The sequence below is a fragment of the Lathamus discolor genome, chromosome 13, assembly GCF_037157495.1.
Source record: "Lathamus discolor isolate bLatDis1 chromosome 13, bLatDis1.hap1, whole genome shotgun sequence".
NCBI classification, from domain to species: domain Eukaryota; kingdom Metazoa; phylum Chordata; class Aves; order Psittaciformes; family Psittacidae; genus Lathamus; species Lathamus discolor.
In genome coordinates, this window is record NC_088896.1 from 3,089,553 (window position 1) to 3,112,692 (window position 23,140).

At 61.9% G+C, this 23,140-nt stretch overlaps 1 protein-coding gene across 5 annotated transcripts; it reads right to left on the minus strand.

Moving 5' to 3' along the window:
- Positions 1 to 1,079: 1,079 nt before the first annotated feature.
- RNF157 (ring finger protein 157) lies at positions 1,080 to 23,133 on the minus strand. 5 transcript variants are annotated; one of them, XM_065693467.1, is made up of 20 exons: positions 22,953 to 23,133; positions 18,315 to 18,433; positions 14,220 to 14,308; positions 13,400 to 13,546; positions 12,933 to 13,050; positions 12,755 to 12,821; positions 12,579 to 12,622; positions 12,166 to 12,213; positions 11,864 to 11,935; positions 11,194 to 11,353; positions 10,871 to 10,983; positions 10,053 to 10,279; positions 9,864 to 9,972; positions 9,566 to 9,677; positions 9,058 to 9,254; positions 8,871 to 8,936; positions 8,537 to 8,585; positions 7,000 to 7,110; positions 3,920 to 3,960; positions 3,461 to 3,494 (listed from the first exon to the last, which is right to left on the minus strand). In XM_065693467.1, exons 1-19 carry the CDS (start codon positions 23,038 to 23,040, stop codon positions 3,920 to 3,922), a joined length of 1,977 nt encoding a protein of 658 aa, XP_065549539.1. In that variant the 5' UTR covers positions 23,041 to 23,133; the 3' UTR covers positions 3,461 to 3,494. The 5 variants fall into 5 exon arrangements, with proteins under 5 accessions (XP_065549538.1, XP_065549535.1, XP_065549534.1 ...); XM_065693466.1 differs by lacking the exon at positions 3,920 to 3,960 and having other exon boundaries at positions 1,080 to 3,494; XM_065693463.1 differs by having other exon boundaries at positions 3,407 to 6,366; positions 14,220 to 14,281.
- Between the last annotated feature and the right edge of the window lie 7 nt (positions 23,134 to 23,140).

The following is a 23,140-nucleotide window of genomic DNA, read 5'->3' on the forward strand; positions in this document are numbered from 1 at the left end:
CCTGCAGGAATGCTCCCTAAGGCAGAGTCCAAGGGTTTTCCTGAGCAGCCCAGGCACAGCCCCACAGGCCTCAGTTCTCTTCCTCTCCCTTTGCAGGATCTGGCCACCTCAAGCCCTCCCCAGCAGCTGCAAGTTGCTTCCATAACAAGGACATGGAGCTGCTGGAGCAAGCCCAGAGGAGGCCATGAGGATGATCAGGGGCTGGAGCACCTCCCGTATGGAGACAGGGTGAGAACACTGGGGCTGCTCAGCCTGGAGAAGAGAAGCTGCGTGGAGACCTCAGAGCAGCTTCCAGTGTCTGAAGGGGGCTACAGGGATGCTGGAAAGGGACTCTTCATCAGGGACTGGAGTGATAGGACAAGGGGTAATGGGTTCAAACTGAAATAGGAGATTTAGGTTGGATATGAGGCACAAGGTCTTCCCTGTGAGGGTGCTGAGGCGCTGGCACAGGATGCCCAGAGAAGCTGTGGCTGCCCCATCCCTGGCAGTGTTCAAGGACAGGTTGCACTGGGTTTGGAGCAACCAAGTGGAAGGTGTCCCTGCCCGGGGCAGGGGGTTGGAACTGGATGGGGTTTAAGGTTCCATCCAACCCAAACCATTCCATGATTCTATTATTCCCCCATCGTGTATCACCCCCTCCACTAAAACCACATTCTAACCCCCCTTATGGCCCTCCTCACCTTTCGGGTATCAGCCCCCAGCATGAGATTTCCTCCCCAGCACTGGGGGGGGTTTCTCCTGCAGGAGGACCCAGCTCTTCTTCTCCAGGAAAAGTCTCCTCTGGGTGTTCTCATCCATCCCAGCAGTGCCAGGGACCATCTGCCTGCCCATCCACACCCCAGCCCAGACCCTTCCTGCAGAGGTTTTGCATTTGCACCTTCTCCATCCTAACAGTGCTTGGAGAAGGCAGGGTTTGGGCTGGAAGGGACCTTGTTGGAAGCGTTTTAGGAGATTTGAAGCAGCTGGGCTGATTCTGGGGAGGTTCCTGGGTGGGTGCTCCCACCCAAAAAGTGTTTTCCCCCACCAGGTCTCCAGCTGCTCTCACCTTGTCACCACGGAAGGACTCTGGATGCTTTGTTGTCATAAGATGCCCTTTATTAAACATACTCCGAAAATCCAAAACATGCTCAAAGCAGAGTTCAGAAGCAGCAATCTGGTTTCTTTCCCTAAATCCCTGACAGCTGGATCACTGGAACAAGGGGCTATTGCCTTTCACCAGCAGCTCCTGCCTGTCCCTTGTCCCTTCCGGGTGGCTTGAGGACAGCACTGGTGTCACCTGCACCCAAATCCCATCTCTCCTGTGCCACCAATGGAGGATGTTCATTTCTTTGCTCGCTCATCCTGGCTTCTCTCCATCACCATGCGCATGCCACCAGCTGTGGGATGGGACATGGGACAGCCACCCTGGGAGCTAACTTGGGGACACACAGCTCAGAACAGCCAGAAAACCCTCCAGGACACCTCCAGGGACACCCTGAGCAAGGACCTGACCTGCCAGCAGCCACAAACACTGCCACAGCCCTACACCATGATGCCAGGCCTGGAGAGCTCTTCTGGTCCCCTTTGAACCACAAGGCTTTGGTAGCTGAGCCACCCCTGGAGCATCATCCTGGTTTTTCCATGCTGGGGGTTAGGGAAGAGCCAGCCTCCCACAGCCCCCTTAGTCCTCTCAGCTCAGCGTGACAGTGAACCCCTAAAGCTCTCTCTGTGCCCAGTGTGGTGCTGCTGGCTCCTGGGGCCAGCACTCCCAAACCCCATGGGTTGCCCCACCATGGCACTGGGCAGTGTGTCCCCATGGGCCACACACCATGTCCCCAAATACCTGCAGGGCTCTTCCCCACCACAGCTCCCCAGTGGCAGCAGCTCCCATCCCACAGATGGAGATGTCACCCCCCATCAAGCACCCAGCCCTGAGTTTCCAGGGAGGAATCTGGGAGCTGCTGAGCTTACAGGAGTCACGGTGGGGTGCCAGAGCAGAGGAGGGTGGCCAGCACTGACCCCACCTCCAGCAGGACCCACACTATGAAGTGAGGGACATGAAGTGAGCAGCAAACACCTCCCAGCCCCCAGAAGGGCTTTATCCCCCTTTAACAGCAACAGTCATCAGCACAGCCTGTGCTCCACTGTGGGGACAATGGTGGGGACCTGCTCCCTGTGTGCTGGGGGATGTTGCTTTCACTGGATGAACACCTCTCTCCTAAGGGAGCTCTGAAATGCAGCTTCCTTCTGCAAAGAGGAGGTGGCCTTTGCTGTCATCTGCCTTAGAAAACCAGGTGGGGAAAAAGGGGAGCTCAACCTCCCACCCTGGGCTCACTCAGACAGCTCCAGAGCTTGCTGGATTGGGATGTTGGGTCTGATGCTCCTCAGGGTGCCTTCTGCCTGTTCCTGGTGCTTTCTGGAGCAGAGCCTGGCCTCTGCCAATGGCCCGGTCAGGTCCCCAAGCTCTGTGGCTGCATCCCTACCCCACTGCTGTCCCTGTGTTCCTGTCTCCTGGAGCAAAACCCACTTATGCTGTGAGGCCAGCGCTGGCCAGAGGGATGGGGCTGGAGGAGTGGGGATGGAGGGATGGGGAAGCAGCTCCCACACCCTCATCCAGCCCCTGCTACAAAGTGCGATGGAGAGGGCAGGCCAGGGGGTGACACTTTTGGCACTTGTTCCAGAGAGAGGGCACAGCCCCAGCCCCGCGCCCCCAGTGGGTGGAAGACAGTGAGGTTAAACCGGCCATGTCCCTGGGGCTGGTGACCAGGGTGAGGGGTGGGGGGGGGGTGTCCCAGGTCCCCTGGCCACCCCGCTCCATCCCCTGGGGAAAAGCAACCTCTTGGGCCAGGCCCTAGAGCCCACGTGCTGCCCAGGGTGGAGAGCAGAGGGACGGGGAGCTCCAGGGGCACCATCACCACCAGTGCACTAATGGGGACAGTCCCACAGCATGGGGTCAGCGAACCTGGGGGTGTGCCAGCCCCCCATGAAGGTCACTGGCTTGTGTACTGAGGATGCCGATGCCAACATTCATCCTTAACCTGCACCCCTGGGCATCGTCCACCTCTGCCAACATCCCAGGACACCCTTTGTGGGGTGACCCCATCCCAGGCGCTCTGTGCACTGGAGGAGAGAGGCCTGGGGATGGGTGTGAGATGGCCAGGGGCAGGAGGGGACCCCAGCCCGTCCCCATCCGGGCTGGAGGATGGGAAGGTGCCGATGGAGGGGCTCTGAAGTGCTGTGGATCCCGGCCCCCCTCTGCACAGCGGGGCCGGGCAGGAAAAGCCCACGTTACCATCTTCTCTTTGGGAAAGCAGTCCCGCCACAGCCAGGGGAGGGAGGTGGCGGTGCCTGCGGTGCCCGGACCCCTCTGCGTGCACGGGGGGTGCATGTGCCCCTGCTGAGGCTGAGCCCTCACACAGGGGTGGCCGCTGCCTGCTCCAGGTCCTGGGGGCCGGGGGGGCAGCGGGGCCGGGGTGCCTGCTGCAGCCGCACGTTGTTGTTGGCTGCCTCTGGGCCTGGGGCGAGAAAACAGGGGGTTAGGGGCTGCCAAAGCCACAGCACCATTGGGCATCTTCCCATGGGATGCAATACAGTCTCCCCAAGTGACACCCACCTCCCCAGCCCCCCCATGTTGGGCTTCAGCTGCAGTGAGGGCTAGCAGGTGCCTGCACTTACCTCTCCAAACCGGGGGAGCCCCTTAAACCTCTGATTTCGCAGGAATGCCGAGGGGCAAATGGGAAGCACAGTGCACTATGGCTGGGTTTTAATAACCCAAATGGAAGGGGGCTGCCTCTGCCCCCCCCCCCCATGCCCAGTAAGAGGGCACTTACAGACGCCCCATGGGGTAGGCTGGGATGTGACCCAGCGAGGGGACTGCCGGGGGCACCAACCCCCCGGGTGACCGGGCACGAGGTGGGCGCAGGCTCTGGGTGTCTCATACCTATTCCTCAATGTTAATGGGGCAGGAGTCCGGCACGGCGGCTGCGTGGCAGGAGAGACCAGAAGGCACATGGTGAAGGTGGGAGCAGAGTGGCACGGGGGGACATGCACACGAGCGAGCAACCGGAGTGACTGGGGGGAATGCGGGGCTCGCTGCCCGGGAACAGGTCTGGGATGAGGACAGGGAGCCACCGATGGGGCAAGGGGGTCGTCATGCGTGGGCTTGTGCCAAGGAGAACCGAGGGGGGAACATGCTCGTGGCACAGGGAAGCTGGGTCCTCACATGCCCCATGTTGGGCTGCAGGCTCCTGGTGCAGGCAGCACCCTCCAGCCAGGGCAGGCCGATGGGCAGAGCTGGGGACCTGCCTGCCCATGCCTTGTGTCCCAGAGGCTACGTGGTGCCCTTAGGAAGGGGACGCACGCCTAAAGCAGAGCGGCTGCTCCCACCAGTGAGGTGAAAGCCCTGTGCCCAAGGCTCGGGGCAGCTCTGAGTTGAGGGGGGTCATGTGAGGGCCCCCCAAGGCCAAGGACAAGTGCTGAGGCTTTCCCAAAGAGGGAGCAACAAAGCCCTGCTGCCTGCTGATGTATGGGAGGGGGCAGCTTTCCATGGCGAGCTCAGGCTGGAGAGCAAGGCATGTTAAGCCTGCAGATCCCAGAGGGAAGGGGTTGTTAAACAGGACCACACAGAACACACGACCCCCAAAATCCCATTAAGAGCTTGACGCTGCATCGGTCACTGCAGTGCCCTGGAGCAGACCCAGCTCAGCTCAGCGCACCCTTGGGTGGCTGCCGAGGAGCAGGATTGGGAAGCAGGATCTGGCCAAGGCCATGACCACGGCCAGAGGATGCTCTGAGCCATGGGGACAGCCCATGCAACCTGCTGCTCACCCCAGGGCTCTGCAGGATCCACAGGGACACAGGTCTGCGGGTTTGATTTAAACCTTGTGTCCCCAGATCCCAGGATGTGGCCTTTCCACTCCTCCCAAAGCCCTCTCCCACCAGCCTGAAAGCTGCAGAGACTTCACAAGAGCTTTGAGGAACCCCATCCTGCACCTTCATCCATTATAGAGAGAGCAAAACCCAGCCCATGGGTCTCACTAGGTCTAACCCCACAAGAGAAACTGAGGGAGGAACAAATAACAATAATGATATCATCATCTCTGCTCAAGGTGATTTTCTTTTAAGCTTCCAAGAAACCAGTGCCTGGCCCCAAAGTAAAAGTTCCCCCTGTTCTTGCTGGCCCCAGGGATGTGGTCACATCCAGACCTGCAAGAAACCTCTGCCAAAAAGGACTTTTTCAGTGCATGCAAACCAGCCCTGCGACTGCGAACCAGCACCACCAGCATCCAACTGGGCCCCACAGGAGCTCCAGCACAGCGGGAGGCCGAATGCCCCGGGGCAGGAGGAGCAGAGGGGCAGGGGAAGGAGGGAGCTGCCCTGAGTTTAAGGGACAAACCCAACACTGATGGCAACCAGGAAACCACCAGCTCAGCCCCGGGCGGCTGCTCCCCTCCGCCGCTCCGGCCCCGTGAGCTCTTCCAGTGGGAATCCAGCTCCAAGCACCCTAGCGCAGAGCTCACACCCCGGGGTTATTCCCTCCGGCCCCCAGTGACCACGGGCAGCCCCAAAGCCCCCGCTCTGCTCAGCTCCCGCTTATCCCTCTCATGCTTCCCCATCCCTGCCGAGGGCTCCAAGCAGCGCACGCGTGGTGGCCAAAGGATGGAGAGGACATCCTTGGCCGGGCTCGGCCCAGGGGCCACATCCTGCGCCCCAGCCCAGCCGGGGGACAAGGCCATTGCAGTCCTCACAGCAGAGCAAGACAGACCCATGCCAGGGCTGCGAAGCTGCCCCTTCCTCATCCTCCCCCTCGTATAAGTGAGGGGGACGCGGTCAGGGATGGCTTTGGCCGGTGCCGGAGCTGGGGGATGTTTTGCTGGGACCCCCAGCAAAGGTAGGGGTGCTGCTGGGACCCCCCCAGACCGGTGGGGCTCAGCCAGTGGCTGCCAGAGGGTGATGGAGGGGACACAGAGCATTTGTGGCAGGCGCCTGTTCCTCCCCAGGAGCCTCAGCCATGTTTCTCCAGCGCAGAAGCCACCAGGAACAGGTGAAGCAGCAGGAAAGGGAGCTTTCCCAGAGGAGAAGGGGGAAAGAAAGGATTTCCCCTCCCTCCTAGGGGTTTCACACCCCCCCTTCAGCTCCCCAGCACCCGCTGCGGGTCTGGGACCTGCCACAGATTTAGGCACAGGGGCAAGGCGGGGGCAGAGTTGCTTTGAGCTTGTCCACAAATGTATTGATGGAGACCTGGCCCCTCAGAGGGCTTCACCTGGGCTTTGTGCCCCGTGTTTCCTCCAGACACACAGGCGGGCACAGAGGATCCTGCAGCACTGAGCAGCCCCCGGGCCACACGAGGAGTGGGGTCACCAATACATTTGTCACCTCTGGGCAGCTCTGGGCAGGGGGGGGACAAGCATGGGTTGGGAAAACCGTGTTGGCACAGAGCGAACATGAACTTCCATACAGAGGAGGGAAAGGAAAGAGGGATGGAGAGAGGGTGGGAGGAAACGGAAGGAGGGTGGAAAGGAAAGCATGGAGAAATGGGAAAGAGGGATGAACATGGGGGTTCTGCAGGGCAGCCCAACATGACATCCCCCATCTCCCCTGGAAGAAGAGGAGGGGAGGCAGGTTTTAAGGCTGGACTGGCTGTGGGTCACATCCCAACCCAAAATACTGCTGTGCCCAACATAGGTCTGGACCAGGCCGCAGTTGTGCCACACAAATGCTGTCACAGGGAGGGCTGGGGTACCAGCAGTGCCCTGGCCAAGGGACAGAGCATCCCAGCCTGCAACGCCCTGGGGACATCCCAGTGGGGACAGAGCACGCTGACCTACAGCTGGGTCATGGCATGCCTGGTGCAGTGAGGACAGCCTGAGGGGGGTGCAGGTGGGGATGATGAGGATGGCGGTGGGGATGATGGGGATGGCAGGAGGAGAGGAGGGGTGGATGCCAAGGGCTGGGGTGATGCAGGGAGGAGTGGGACTGTCCCCCCCGCCCCAAGTTCATGTTCAGCAGACGGCCACTCACCAGGTAAGCAGGCCTCAGAGCACAGTTTATTGTCCAGCGCTTTCACGTGTGCGATGCCCAAGTCATTGTTATTGTCACAGCTCAGACCGAGGAAAGCGCCTGTCCTCGGGCCTGGAAGGGAGTTAAGGCAGTTAACGCCGCGGGGGCCTTCTCAGCAGCGGGGGCTGGGATTTCGGGCTCTTTTCCTGTCCCTTTCCCACCCTCTTTCCAAAGAAAACGAGATTAAAACGGTGCCTCCAGCCGGGAGCGGGTGAAGAGCGGACAATAACGGCCCCAGCTGCTCCTTTCCTTGCGCCGGCCACATCGCAGGGCAGCGAAACAGCAACGATGCGGTGATGGGCACACCTGAACCCGGGGCTCACCAAACCTCCCCCTGGCCCAGCCGGGTGGTCCCCGGTCAATAGAGCCGGGTCACGGTGTCACCGTCACCTCCCGCCGGAGCCTCGCCGGCACCATCAGCGCGTGTGGGAGCCGCAGGGATGCCGGGTGGAGGCAGCAACCGGATGCGTGGGGCAGAAGAAGCTGTAGCCAAGCTTTGCAGGGGGATGGAGGCCGTGGGGGATAACTCTGCTTCTGAGCATCACCTCTGCAAGAGCTCTCCCCGGGGTTCTGACCTGCATCCATCAGATGCAGGCGCTAAACCTCAGGAGGGATGTTCCCATTGCAACAGGCGCAGGACCATGCCCGAAGGAGAGAGGCCATCCTGCTCCCGGAGTTGTTGGGATGCCCATGGATGTCCACCACAGCCCCTGGGTGCTCCCAGTTGTCATATACAAGTCTCCCCATCAGCAAGAGCCTCCTCGAGGGCAGAGGCCCGGTTTTGGGGATGGGTGTTCCTGCTTTCCAGCTCAGCTGAGTGTCCAGGTTGGATGGGGGAACTGCTTTGGCACATTTTTGCTAACCAGAGGCTTGCAAACGTGGGATAGGGCACGCTGGGGGCCTCCCTATAGCCCAACAGAAATCCAAGGTGGCTGGTGGCCGACGGCAAAGGAGCGACCACGTCTTTCCTTGGCTTATTTGAGCACAAGGAAGGAGGTGAGAGGAGCCCTCAGTGCACGTGTGTTGCCTTGTGAAAGCACATTGAGGACAGGCCATAAAAGAAGTCAGGAAAGCATCCCAAAGGGAAAAGTTTTGCAGCCCCTTCCTATGGGAACCAGCCCAGACCAGGACCTCTAAGGGGGGAGACTTTCAGAGGTGCAAGGAAAGACTGTCCTAGCAAGGGAAAATCACAGAGGAGCCTCTTTCCCAATGGAAACACCATTGGATGCTGCATGCCAACCATCACCTGCTGCACACCCCACACTGTGCTCACCAGCGCCCCCGCGGCTGCCTGGATTGCCCACACCACTGGTGTTCAACCCACCCATGGGTGACCCCACTGGGATGCTTTCCCAGCCCCAGTGCCCATGGAGTCACCCATGGGTGGCAGGGGGCAGGCAGGGGAGCTGGGCACAGCCAGCGTCTGCCCCTCGCTGGGCTGCCCACCGGTGACAGCCAACAGACAGTGAGGGGACAACAGTGACCCGGGGCCTTTTACCATCTTCCTGTGTGGGAGACGCGTCCTCATCCTCCAGCACGTCGTTGCCCTGCGAGAGGCAGTGAGCATCAGCAACCCCATAGTGTCCCACCACTGTGTCCCTTTAGGGGAATGACGCCCCTGTTCCTGGGGATATCCAAGGAGCAGGGAGATGCTCCCGGGTAGGGGACAACCCCGCTGCCCCATCCATTGCCAGGGCAGCCCTGCAGGGACACGGATGCTCCAGCAGCCCCTTTGCTAGCCCAGTGCCCAGCTTTCCGCTCTGTGGGGCACCCAGATCCCGGTGCCCCCCTGCCATGCTGGTGCCAGCCCCTCACCAGGCAGTTGTGGTTACCTCGGCATCGCGCTCCTCGGCTGAGATGCTGACGAAGTTGATATCCGGGGACTCCACAGGCGTCGACTGTGGGCAGAAGGTGGGAAAGATGGAAAGGAAAAACCAACCAAGAGTGTGGCGCTGCTGGGTTTGGGGAAGCTCTTGAGCCTGGGGGTGATGGGCACCACCAAACCCCCCCAGCCCCTACCTCTCCATCAGAGGCTGTGGCGCTGGCACCTGCAGGCGAGGGGAGCATTTCCCCTTCCTCCTCCTCTTCCTCCTCCGTACCGGGAGTGATGTAGGAGCCGGACATGGAGGACACGGTGTCGGTGCTGAGCTGCGAGTGCTGGCTCTGGGAGGAGGCCATGGACATGACGGACTGGGCCAGGCTGCTGCTGACGGGCTCTGTGGGAGCGCAGGGGCTGAGCGGGGCCACTGGACCCCCCCAGCCCCCCCGTGCAAGTGGTCGGCACCAGGTAATCACAATGGGGCTAATGAGGAGGAGGAAGGAGCCATGGAGGTGTGATGGGTGGAAAGCTGCCAGCATAGGTCATGGGACTCGCATCCCTCTGGGTCTCTGGTAATGAAGCAAGGGTGATCAGTGCCCCTATGTCCCCATCTCCAGGTCTATGGGTGACGAAGCAGAGGTAGGAAGGGGCCATGCAAACCCAAACCACATTTCGATACCTCTCTGCTGCCTTGCCATGGTGCCCTACCTTCTGGGGACGAGATGGTGGAGGAGAGGGGTGTCCCGGTGCACGAGGACTGGTCGATGGCTCCTGATGATGACAGGGTGAAGTTTTCACTCTCCGGCGTCACACCACACTCCTGGAAGAAGAACCCATGGGGAGGGTGGGATGGGGGACACTGAGCAGGGATGGATCCATCTCCCCCAGGCATCCTCATGGGTGCAGGAAGAGCCAGGAGGGACAAACCCCAGGCAGCTCCCAAACCTCCCCAAACTTGCCACCCTCCCAGTGCCTTGGGTCATCACCACGGCCCCGGAGCGCTCACCTCCTGGCACCGGGCAGGGGATCTCCTCCTGGAGACCCTCAGCTCCGACTCGGTGCACGACTTCTCATCCTCCTCCTCGGGCAGGATGGAGGAGTTCTGCGAGATGGACCTGCCCGGAGGGGGCAAAGCAAACGGCTTCACTCCTGCCACAGCCCCAGACCCCTGCGCCCGCCTGGCCCCGGCACTCACTTGGAGATGCTCCTCTTCACCTTGAGCCCCGGGGGGCCGCAGTCGGGGACGCGCTCGAGGGGTGACAGAGCCCGCAGGGGGGGCAGGGACCCATCATAGCAGGGCAGGGGCCCCGCGCCCGGGGGCTCCCCCAGCCTGCGCAGGGGCACCGGGGATGGCATCAGGGGCCCATTGAGAGCCTCCAGCAGGGACACAACCTCATAGCCCGGGGGGATGTGCTCTGAGGACTGCGGAGAGACCAGGGAGTCACAGAGGGGTTGGGCTGAAGGGACCTTAAAGCTCCTCCAGCCCCAACCCCTGCCACGGGCAGGGACCCCTTCCACTGGAGCAGCTTGCTCCAAGCCCCTGTGTCCAACCTGGCCTTGAGCACTGCCAGGGATGGGGCAGCCACAGCTTCTCTGGGCACCCTGTGCCAGCGCCTCAGCACCCTCACAGGGAAGAGCTTCTGCCTTATCTAAGCTGAACTTCCCCTGTTTCAGTCTGAACCCATCACCCCTTGTCCCATCACTCCAGCCCCTGATGAAGAGTCCCTCTCCAGCATCCTTGTAGCCCCCTTCAGACACTGGAAGCTGCTCTGAGGTCTCCATGCAGCTTCTCTTCTCCAGGCTGGGATCAGGATACTCCAGGGAGAAGCTAAGCCCCGGGGAACAGACAAACTCCCTGCACGAATGGAAGCCCCAAACCATGGCCCTCCCACCCGAGCTAAAGCCCTGTTTTTGCTGTCTACCTGCAGTCTGTGGCAACATCAATTGCATTAAATACCTAAACCCCGGCCCCGGGGAGCTCATATATGCCAAACCTGCCCCGCGGGCACTGACCGAGTGCTCCTCAGAGTCAGAGGTCTGCGAGGAGATGACGGGGTTGAAGCCGGTGGGCGAGAGGGGCCCCAGCTTCTTCCTCATGGCTCGGATTTGAAGCAAGGCTCGGAAAGCTGCGGCAGCGGGGACGAGAGGTAGGGGGAAAACCGGGTGCTGAATGAGAGACCTCCCAGAAGAGCACCCGTTTCCCAGGAGGGGCCCCCCTGCACTGCACAGCACCGCTGCGCGCAGGCTGACCCAGAACCCCAGCATGGGAGATGCCAGGGAAATCCCAGTGCTGCCAGCCCATTCCCAGACGTTCCGGCCCCTTCCCCCGTGCTTACGCAGCCTGCAGATGGGGCAGTTGTTGGCCTGGTAGCGCAGGGTGTCAGCGCACGTGTTGCAGAGGCAGAGGTGGCGGCAGGGCAGGATGAGCGTGTCCCGCACGTCCGACAGGCACACCACGCACTCGGCGCTGTTGTCGCTCACCTCGTCCTCGGCCACCTGCCCATGGCACACACGGGACCAGCTCGAGCTCCTGCTCCCCAGCCCATCGGCACAAGCGTGGGTGCCCTGGGGGCTCCCTGCCTGGGTCCCTGCTCTCGATACCCAGCCCTGGGACCTTGTCCCTCCCTTCCTGGAGCTGGAGGCATCAGGTACCCACAGCGGGATGCAACCTTCACCCCATCTTTTATATACATAAAGCAGAGCGGGAGGCACATCCTATGCTTTGAGCCTCACTGTCCCCTCCTAAACCAGTAAGACCCAGCCACCACCCTCCCAAGGAACCACAATGGATGGGGGAGAGGAAGGGGGCAAAAAGGAAGGGGGTAAAAAGGCTCCATCCCGTAGCTTTCTGCCCCCAGCAGCTTCGATGCTGTCACAAAGTGTTCCCAGACACATGCACAAACTCTTGCCCCAGACATGTTTTAATGGCTGTACCTATGCTAGGGGAAGGGAACAGGGGCTAAGGGAAGGCCCAAGGGATGCGGGATGTGGGATGCAGGCACATACCTTGCAGTCCTGTGTGTTGTACTTGTTCTCAATGCCATAGATCTCCTGCAGGAGGTAGCTCACACCATCCACCTGCAAGCCCGTGGGGAAGGGGTGAGGGGCAGAGGCAAGGCCCTCCCAGCTCCCTCCTCCGTCCATTTGCATCAATGCACTCAGGATTACACTGGAAAAGCTCCCGGGAGGCAGGAGCAGGGCAGGGGCAGCCGCTGCCCACACTGGGGTTGCTGCCCTTCAAAGGCCCTCGCCACCCTGGGGTGCGCAGGGCAGGAGCTGCCACCACCCTGGGGCACCCGGACACTCACCACTTGCTTCTGCTTGAGGGGCTTCACGCAGAAGGTGCCATCGCTGTGCTGGAGGGAGGAGAGCACACGGGTGGCACCGAGGCTCAGCACCCAGGGACCCCTTCGCACCCACCCTGGCGCTGTCCCCGCTCCCAACCAGCCCCTTCTGCAGCAGTTTCCTGACACCCGGGACCAGGAAGCTGTGGGATTTCACATCCAAGGCTGGAGACTTGCTGGAGCAAGGAAGGTGGGGGGGAGACCGAACACCTCAAAAGTGATGCTGAAAATTAAGGGCTAGTCCCGGAATTTCAGGGGCAGCCCCAAAGCAGCCCCATCCCAGCAGCACCATCCTGAGCCCTGCAGGCTCCCCTGGGCTCTTGCGCCCACTGGGTGAGAGGGCAGGAGGATGAGGATGGTCCCAGCGTGGCACTTACCTTCTCGAAGGTGGCCAGCAGCACGTGGCAGTGCCCGCTGTGCTCTGCAAGACACAGAGGGATGCGCAGGGCTTAGGGGATGGGCAGAGCCACGGCAGCATCAAGAACAAGCAGGAGGCTCTGCCCTGGGTTGGCATCCCAAAGCCAGCCACCGGGCAAGCCAACCCCATCCTCACCTTCTCCTTCATCCACCACCGCCTGCACCACCATGGGGTACACCTCCCGGTCCAGGTCGAAGCCCAGCTGGAGGGAGACAGGAGGAGAGGCTGGGTGAGATGGAGCAGGGATGGAGGCTTCACCCCGCATCCACAACCACCCCCGGACCCCACGGGTGATGCCGCCGGTGGGACCCACCTCGTCCTCACTCCACTCGGAGGGGTCGATGGTGTGGGAGGGGACACAGAACTGCTGGCACACCCCCCGCTTGTAGTGCACCGTCTCGGACTGCAGGCTCGAGTCCCGGGGGATGTAACTGTGCCGTGGAGAGAGGACAGAGTCAGGGTCCCCGGAGCACGGGGATGCTGGGAAGATGGGAAGGAGGGGGCTCACATCCCATCCCCTGTGGATGCCTTTGGGGCTAAGTCCCAAGAAGGGTTAAAATAACCCCAGAGGAGCCAACACGAGGCAGGAGGGGACTCTGCAGCCAAGCTGGTGGGGACCAGGAGGGGCAGGATGGGACAGGGAAGGAGGACCCCCCTCTGCCCTCAGCAATGTGACGGGGGGGAGTGCTCCAGGGAGGAAAGGGCCCGTGTCCATCAGGAGGAGCCACGCACCCTGGCCAGGGGGACACCAAGGGCATGGGGGGGACACAGGCTCCTCACCTCGCCACCCCGTTGTGGAACTCCTCGCTGGCCTGGTAGTAGATGGTGATGGCCACGCGGGCGTCCGTGTCGAAGGTGAACTCCACGTTGTAGTGCACCTTGGCTTTGCTGACTTCCTCCCCCGGGGTCTTCACCTCCTCTGAGCACCTGGGGGGCACAGGGGGTGCGGGAGATGGGCACATCCCAGGCATGGCTCAGGGTGCCCCAGGCCTGACCCCCTGGACAAGGCTCCTCTTGGCACCAGTGGCCCCAAAAGGGGCTTCCCCATCCACCAAGGGAAACTGAGGCACGGCAGGAGGGCCCAGAGTGCCCCAGGTGGTGGAACCCCAGCCTGGTTTGGGTTGGAAGGGACCTTAAAGCTCCTCCAGCTCCAACCCCTGCCACGGGCAGGGACCCCTTCCACTGGAGCAGCTTGCTCCAAGCCCCTGTGTCCAACCTGGCCTTGAGCACTGCCAGGGATGGGGCAGCCACAGCTTCTCTGGGCAAAACCAGGCCTGCAGACCAGGAAGTGCTGCAGCAGATTCCAGCTGCAATCCCACATCTCCTGTCCCAGCCTCCCTGCAGCAAAGCCTTTGGAAGGTGGGGGAGGAACGAAAAGCACTTCAAAGGCAGCACTAAGCTCCGTTAATCTCACAGGCAGCCAGCGCCAGCACCCGAGCTGCGAGCGGATGGGGCGCATTTGGACAGCAAAAGCTCGTCCCCTCCATCCACAGTGCGAGCATCCCTGTGCTCAGCACCCCCTGGAGCACCCAGCCGGACCCTGCCCTCCCATGGCTCATGGGGTGCCCGTGCCCATCCCTGTCGTCCCCACGGGACTCACTTGACGAGGCGCAGGGTGTCCTTGCGGATGTTGATCAAGCTCCTGAGGGTCTTCACGGGTTCCTGAGGAGGTGGAGCAGCGTAAGGGAACTAGGACGAGAGAGACACCGGTGAAGGCAGACACACAGCGGGGTACAGCAGCCGTGGACCTTGTCCTGGATCCCCCAGCCCCGGCCCAACACCAGTAAGCAGGGACCCAGCGTGGCCTGTACAGCCTGATGGGTGCTGACCCGCAGCTCCCGCTGGCACTTGGGTCCCTGGCAGTGTGATGACAGGGACATCCCTCTGCAAAGAGCAAGCCCAAAACCCCTTGCAGGGGGCAGTTTCACTGCTGGGACACGCACAAGGGGGCTGTTCCTTGTCCCCTTTGGCTGGGGGGTGAGGGAGATGCGGGCACAGGGCAGGCAGGCTGCTGCTGGTGTGTTTTAAGCTCTTGGTGCAGTGTGGAGCTGCTGGATATGGCTGGGAAGGGGGAGGCTGAAGCTCCGGAACAAGAACAGCCAAGGAACAGACACAGAGCCCCTGTTTGTCCCTGGCGTGGATGGGAATTGGGTGGTGGGGTCTCTGCCATGCCCGGATCAGGGGGGCAAAGGGGTGACCAGGCAGGACCAGGCAGCAGCACCACAGGCAGAGGTGTCCTGGCATCCTCCAGGGTGACCTTGTCCTGCCTGGTCCCTCCTGTCCACCTGCACAGGGGCTGCAGGGCTTGCTGGGGACAGGGGACCTGGTGGCAGCCAGGGACACCCCCTCCTTGGCACTGCAGCCACCCAGAGGAGGGCACTGGGGAAGGGGTGCAGGACCCATCGCCCTCCTCTCCATCTCCCAGCCCCATGAACGGACAGCACAAAGACGCACTGCAGACACAGAGGCCGGGATGAGGGCCCGGCTCCTTGGTGAGCTGTCACCGTGTGCCAGGAGGGCATCGGGTGCCATCAGGGCTGACAGATGCTCACAAGACAAAGGGCTCAATTGCTGCCTTGGGAGAGGGAATGGGAACCACGCCAGGCTGCCTGGGCCCTCTTGTTCCCCCGCACCGCCCGCGGCTCCGGCAGTGAAGCATGCACTGGACCCTGACACTGAGGGGACAAGCCCCAGCTGCAGATGGCCCCTGCGGGGAGCGAGGTGCCTGTTTCCCGTGGCCCTGGCGCCCTCGCCTGGGAAATCCATCATCACCTTCCCCATCCCCAGATCCATCATCACCGGCCCGGGCCCAGAGCCCTGCAGAGCAGGATGGATGGGGCTGGGGGACCTGTCCACGGCTCAGAGGGATGGGATGGGATGGGATGGGATGGGACGGGACAGACAGCTCGCAGGACCAGGCAGTGCAAGCACAGGCCTGCCCCATCCCTCCTCCACCACCCAGCATCACCTCCCGTGCCCCACCATCCCACAGCACTGGTCCCACCGGTGGCACTGAAAAGCAGGTTAAAGCTCGGACCAGCCCCAGCACGGCTGATGGCACCAGAAGCTTTGAAGGTGAACCCACAGCACCTTGGGATTGCCCCTGCTCAGTCATTAACCTGGTGGTAATGAACCTGTTAATGTGCACCTGCAGAATCCCACCTTGCAGCTGGAAGGGAGCAAGTGAGAAAAGGCCTCGGGCTGGAGCTGAGCCATGTCACCATCCTCTGCTCAATCCAACCTCTTGCTCCCAGCCCAGCCATACCCAAAGCAGCCCTGGGTGCCAGCCCCATTGCACCACAGCACCCAGGGGTGGGTGATGCAGGAAAGGGTGCCCCGGGTGCTGGGCAGGATGGGGAAGTGCCGCAGGCAAATTTTGTGCTGCAGAAACATCACCGTTGGGCTCCTCCACACCCATGTGTGGGCTCTTTTGGGGGAAGAACTGGGGGTTTTATTGAACTAGCTGCTGCAAGCCTGACCTGACATCACAAAGGGGCTGTTGGAGGAGGTTTTGCATCTCCTCAATTTAAATCAAGTTGAAACGCAACAGGAAACCCCCCTCACTGCACCCGTTACCCTTAAGGACATCATCCATGAGCTACAGCAACGCGGGGCCCAGGCCCCTTCTGCTACAGTGAAAACCACCGCCAAGCCCTCCCTTGGGTTGCTGCAGGAGCAGAGCCAGGCAGGCTGGCACGGGCAGGGATGCCCGGCTCCCCCGGAGCCCCGCGGGTGCCACAAGCGCTTCCCTGCTCCTCGGCCCCTGCAGCGCTGGGCCCGGCTGGGGCAGGCGCTCAAACCTGCGACGCCCTTCCCAGCGCCTTGGGAACCTGCTCCCGGCTGGAAAATCCCGATTATCCCTGGAGGAGGGAGCCCGCACGGCCCCGGGGAGCTGTGCGCAGCCCTGCCACGGTGCTCAGCTCAGAGGGGACTTGGGACACCGGGACACCATTTTCCCTGGTTCCTCAGATCCAAGGCACCCAAATAAACCCCCACCAAAGAGCACTGGCCACATCCAACGCCTCCAGCCCAGCCAGGGCTCGCACAGCAGCAGGACACGAAAGCATCGCAGCCAAGCAGCATCAAGACAAGTCTCGGAGATGCCCAAACAACGTTGCCTGGACACAGGCTTGGACCAGAAACAACACGGACCCTCCCCAAGCCCTCCCTGAGCCCCCCAAACTGGCCTGAGCTGGAAGCCCAGCCCCAAAACCGCCCCGGTCCCCAGGGAGATGGGACCTTGATGGCAGCTCTGCAGCGCAGGGGTGCTGGTGACGGAACCAGAGCGATGCAGTTCAGTCGCCAGCGCTGCGTTAACGCTTCCTGCTGCTCCCGAGCTGTTCCTTTTCCTTCCCCACAGCTTCTGCTGCCGGTGTCTGCCCCAGGCCCTGCTCACCGGGCAGTTCAGAGGCTGCTGCTGAACCCAGAGGGTTCCCAGTGCTCGCTGCTGCAGAGGGACCCGAGCGCTGACTCGGGGGAGCGCGGAGGATGCAGAGCCCGGCACTGCCTCTGCCCACCCAGCACTCACAGGGCTTCTCTGGGCACCCTGTGCCAGCGCCTCAGCACCCTCACAGGGAAGAGCTTCTGCCTAAGAGCTCAGCTCAGTCTCCCCTCGGGCAGGTTCAAGCCATTCCCCTTGGCCTGTCCCTACAGGCCCTTGTCCCAAGCCCCTCTCCAGGTTCCCTGCAGCCCCTTTAGGCACTGGAGCTGCTCTCAGGTCTCCCCTTCAGGAGCCTTCTCTTCTCCAGGCTGCCCCAGCCCAGCTCTCTCAGCCTGGCTCCAGGGCAGAGCTGCTCCAGCCCTCGCAGCATCTCCGTGGGCCTTTTGGTACCTCTTCAGCACCACACAAACACTATCAGAGTCCAAGCTGACAATGCTTTGTGCTCTCTACGGTTGAGGGATGACCCCTGTTAGAAACAGAGCTGAAAGCAGATGGTGTGCCATCATATTTCATGGCCAAAAGCAGTAAGTGTCCTTGAACTTGTCCTGTCCTTGTCAAAAGTCCCCCTAAGAAAAGGGGCTCTCAGCAAGAAAGGAGCTAAATGAGCCCTGACCCTTCACCATCATTTTCACCAGCTGCTGTGTTCAAGCTGGTGGGTTTGTGTGTGCAAGCAGCCCTTGTGGGCTGCAAGAGTATGTGCAGGTCCAATGACCCACAGCACGGAGCCGCACTAAGCGGCACCCACAGGCAGATGCCACACAGTCACCCAGCCCATTCCCAACCACCCGCAAACCAGTTCACCCCTTGCAACAGGAGACAGAGCAGTAACAATGGCACAGGGTGCCCAGAGAAGCTGTGGCTGCCCCATCCCTGGCAGTGCTCAAGGCCAGGTTGGACACAGGGGCTTGGAGCAAGCTGCTCCAGTGGAAGGGGTCCCTGCCCGTGGCAGGGGTTGGAGCTGGAGGAGCTTTAAGGTCCTTTCCAACACCAGTCTGGGATTCTACGATTACATTGCTGTGGAGTGGATGCAGGCAGACTTGGGTTAATACCCAGCGGAGGACAGGCTGCAGCAAGCAGCCAACCCACATATTAGACATCAGAGAATCCACTTCGGCCACCCCAGGCATGCTTGGCCGGTTCTGCCCTTGCGAGGTGACAGCCAGCAGCCTCACACCATGACACACACACACGGTCACTATCACTTTGGGAAGGGGCACGTCTCTGTCCCCCCAGCCCCGTGCCCCCGGTGCCCACCACCACGGGCCGGTTCCCCAGGAAGTTGAGGTCGCTGTTCTCTCCGAAGAGGTATCCCTCGGGATGAGTGGAGTCGAACTTCTCGCCGCCCATGATGAAGTGGTTGGCAAAGTAGCTCCCTGGAAAGCAAACAGAAACGGCCTGAGCCCAGGGCGAGGACCGGCCTTCAGCCGGGCAATGGGGCAGCACGGAGCCCCCGCGGCGACGGCTCAGAGGTGGCTTTGTCCCCAGGGGCACCTCGCTGGAGCCTTTCAGGCTGAGCAGACACGAAGCAGGCGGAGGGGAAGGAGGAGCTGGCCGGGAAGCGACCCCTCCGCGGCTGCCTCTCCCTGCCTGCATCCCCCCGATCCTGACCCTGCCCGGGCTCCGGTGGCTGATGTCTGGGAGGATGGAGCCGGGATGGGGAGAGGTGATGCAGGGATGTAACGGGAGCAGGCTCGTACCCAGGGCTGTGTCCTTCCCCTGCGCCCCTTTCCCTGCCCGGGACATCCCTGCAAGCCCCGGCCTGGCCTGAGCCACCCACGGTCACCCCAACCTTCAACCATCGACCTCTGGTGCTGGCACTGAAAGCCCGGGGAGCCCTCGGGGAGCCAGGAAGGAGCAGCATGGACCAGGCATGCAGGCAGGGCTGCTCCTGCGCAGCATCACAGACCTCATGTGCAGCCAAGGCAGCGTGACCACAGCCAGAGCCTCGGCACTGGGCAGAGCACACCTGAACCGAGTTCTGTCTGTTCTCAGCCCGCAGCCTTCCCTAGGAAGGGCTCACCTGAAGGAAGGAGGATTGCGGGGGCTGTAGAACCTCCAGAAGCTCAAATCCCCCTGCAAAGTGCTCACATTGCCCTGGTGAGCACCAGGCAATGACCAGGGACCCTTCTCCCCTCGTGGGGTAAAGCACAGAACCAAAACACTGGCATGTCCTGTCCCCCGAGCTGGGAGCAGCCCCACAGGAGCCAACCGGGGCACGAGGGTCTGGATGTGTCCTCGAGGTGGGAAAAGGAAGGGAAAGGGAGGGGAGAACAGGGATGGGGAGAGCAGAAGCACTGGGAGTGAGGAGAGGCAATGGGCATAGGATGGGCGCTACACTGCATCCCACTGGCCATGGGGATGGGGTCCAGCCTACACAACCCCCAAACCCAAGAGCACGGAGTCATCCATAGCCCCCCGGGGACACCCCACAGCTAAAGCTCTGGATAAAGGAGCTCAAGCCTGGGCTGCAGCTCTGCTTGTGCGGACTGAAGTCAGAGCCTGCAGTGGGCTTCCAGCAGATGCAGCAACTGCCCAGGGCTGGATCAGGCCTTAATCCTGCATTTCGGAGCCAACCCCAAGGAAAGCCTGAGGGGAGGAGGAGTGGGGATGTAACACGGGGGCAGGAGGGATGAGAGGGGCTGTAGAGCTTTACCCCACGGCGCAGGGATGCCCGGATGCAGCAACCATCAACCATCTATTATTGATGCCTGCTGCTTCCTGGTCCCATTTTCCACGTACATAATTTATAGGCAGCTCCCCAGGGAAGGACGCGGCCACGGGGAAAGAGAAAAGCCACGAGCAAAGTGCCTGCAGGGCTGCCAGCAGCGGCACGGCCGGGGCACCACGGGGCCAACGGCAGCTTCTGCTGGCACTGCCTGGGGCTGAGAGCAGGAGGTGGGGACACGGCATTGAAACCTGCAGGAAAGCTCCTCCAGCCCTGGGGAAAGCTGGAAAATGGAGCGGGGGCTCTCGGAGATGGCTCCAGCCACGGTCTGTGGGTGCTGGGTGCTGCCATAGGATGGGAGCGGGTGAGGAACGCACCACTGCCACCCCATCGCCCTGCCAGGGAGCACCCCTGGGTGCTGCAGGCTCCTCGGGCACCCCATGCAAGGGGGCTTCAGCTCCCCCCTTGCAGCAGGCAGCCTAGGGAAGGTCCTCCAGAAGCTTCACCATTGAACAGGCGCCTCAAGCTGTGCCCTGGGGTGACAGTGGCCCCATGGGCACAGCGGGTGGCAGAGGAGAGAGCGGCACCTTCCCAGCCACATCCGCCTTATTATTGGCTAATTGTAAAGCCTTAACCAACCCCTGTCCGCAGGGGAAGGAAAAGCCCATCCAGGACGGTCACATCGCCAAGGGAAAGCCGGGCTTTAATGAGATCTTAAACTCCAGAGGCTTAAAGAGCGTGCGGGAAGGGCTGACCAGAGCGGCTGCTGGGAAGAAGCAATAAACCAAGCTGGCCTGAGGCTCCCGGCAATCCACGTGTGTCCTGCAACAGGGCACATCTGACACCAGCCCCTGCCAATGACGCTGTCAGCCCCTTTTCCCCATGAGTTCCAGGGGTGCGCCTTGCCTGGATGCCCCAAGAGAGACAAGGACCCCCTGGGCACAGAGCCTGGTGCGCACTGTGTGCCCACGGCGCTGGCACCCAGTGACACGCGTCCTGCATCACCCCCTGAGCCACCGCTGGGTGCTCCTGCCCCGGAGCACCCCATGGGTGAGCTGGCACATTGAGGCTTATTTAACTGCACTCTAACACAGGCAGCCAGAGCCAGCGGCAGCTGGAGGTGAAGCCAAACCCCAGCCAGGCTCTGCTGCGTCAGCCCTCACCCATCACAGCCCCAGAGCTGCTCCCTGTGCCATGGCAGTGCCACCCACCGGCGTGGGGACCCCGGGACCGGGGTGTCACTGCATGGCCAAGCCCCTTGCTCCGCTCCTGTTCCCTCCTCCCAGTGCCAACCTCAGCCAGGGACAGGGGCAGGAAGCCAGGGACTTGCCCCAAGCCGGGCTCCATAAACAGCCCCCTTCTGCTCTTGCCTTTACCAGCACCAGATCAGAATCACTGAAGTAAATCCCAGCCTTTGCTTCAAAATGCTGGTTTAACTAATCCCATTTGCCCCCAGCCTGGATGGGACCCCAGGATGATGCAGGGGAGATGCTCGCTTGGGGCAAGGCATAGCTGCCCTATTCCCATGGGCTGCACCAACCATTCCGAGCGAGCCTGCAGCCCAGCAGCCAAAGCCGCACCCGCAGGGAGAGAAGGGAATACCCAGGGGGGGACCCCCCAGGGCCACGTTCCCAAAGCCAGCGGCTGTTTCCATGCGGCGTTCGAGGCAAGAGGAGCGCTGCTGCCAGGGAGGAACCGGCTCGGCTCCCAGCACGTCCCCTCGGCTGCCGGCAGCGCTGAAGGCAAATCCCCGCTTGGATTAAGAGCCATAATCTCCCGCGGTCACCATCCTGCCCTGGCGCATCGCAGGGCACCCGGGCACCTCTCCCTGAGGACCCCAGGACCGTCCCCCCAGCTCTGCTCTCATCCCAGCGGTGGGACCAGCCCCACTGAGCACCCCGAGAGCCCGGGCTTCTCCCTGACAGCCAGAGCCAAGCATCAGCCCCGTGTCCTCTGCAGCTGAGATGAGTCTGGAAGTGCTCAACTGGGTTCAGTTGTTCCCCTGGAGCTGCACAGCACTGACCCCTCCGCACCCAGACAGTTCAAGAGCCCCTAAATAAGAAGGGGGCTCAAGACAAAACCCCTTAATGCACAGAGCCACAGCCCCTGCAGAGAGCGAGCCCAGGATGGGGCGGTCCAGCTTCAGCCAGCATCAAGGTGACAAAGGCCTTGAATGCATAGAAAAGGGGGAGCAGGGGGAGCCCCACTGCTGAGGATCAGCCATCTCCACCCCGCAGCGTCCTGGTTAACCTGCACCTCCATGGATGTGCCAGCCCATTTCTGCTTCCAATTCAAATAACAGTAATAAATCAAGCCAAGCACAGGCTTTCGGGACAAGAACAGGGGTTGTGCTGGCTGCAATGCTTCCTGAGGAGGTCTTTATTTGTAATTAGCAAGTCATTTATCACAGCACTAACGAGCCAAGGGCTTACTTTATCCTATTAGCTACCAAAATAGTTCTCTATTTATAATAGCCAGCGCCGCAAGGCTCCTGTGGCAATCCCTGCGCACACGCGGTGCTCCAGGTCAGCATCCTGGGACACGGGGATTTTTGGAGGTGGGAAGCGCTGCCCCCCCAAAGGACCCGGCTCCATCTCCTCTCCCCACCACAACCCCCCCCATCCAACACCGGCTCATCCCGGCCCTTTGCAGGGAAAACCGAGGCCTGGAGGGGAGGGACGGATTTTCCAAGGTCACACGCAAGGTTTGAGACGGGGCCGGGCAGGAGAGGAGCTCGGAGAAGGCGCCCCAGGGCAGAGGCTGGGGTGCTGCTGTGGGGCAGGGCCCCGGGAAGGAGGGATCCCCTCCAATCCCTCCCACCCAGCCTCCCGGGAATTTAAACCCAGGTTTTCCCCAAGCAGCCAGCGCTGGAGCAACCGGCTACAAACCCAGCTCCAGCCCCGCGCTGCGGACAACGGCCAAAATTGTTGTTATTGTTAATAATAATGCACTAATCGCATTTAGCATCAACTCAGCCAAGTTTGGGGGTCGGGTTCGGCTGGTAAAGGGGCACCCAGGGAGGGGACCCCAGGGGTGACCCCATCCCTACCGCACCACACGGGTAATTTTAGGGTGCCCCTCAGCTGCCTGCGGTCGGGGTTTGCTTCGGGGGGTGCAGGGACATCCCCCACCGGAGCAAGGTCGAGCCCGGCTCCTCCCGCCCCGCTCGCTGCCCCTTTCCCCCCCCAGCCCAGCGGCGGCACCGGGCCCCCCCCGCCGGGTCTCACCGGATCTCGGGGGGTATCTGTAGACGGAATTAGCGGGGACATCCACTTCCTCCACGCCTGCGTCTTGCCGGCTGGTCAGAGCCCCCATGGCCGGGCCGGGCTCAGCGGGCGGGATGCGGCGGGGCTCCCTCCCGCCCGGCACCGGCACCGGCACCGGCACCGGCACCGAGGCTGGCGGCGGCGGCGGC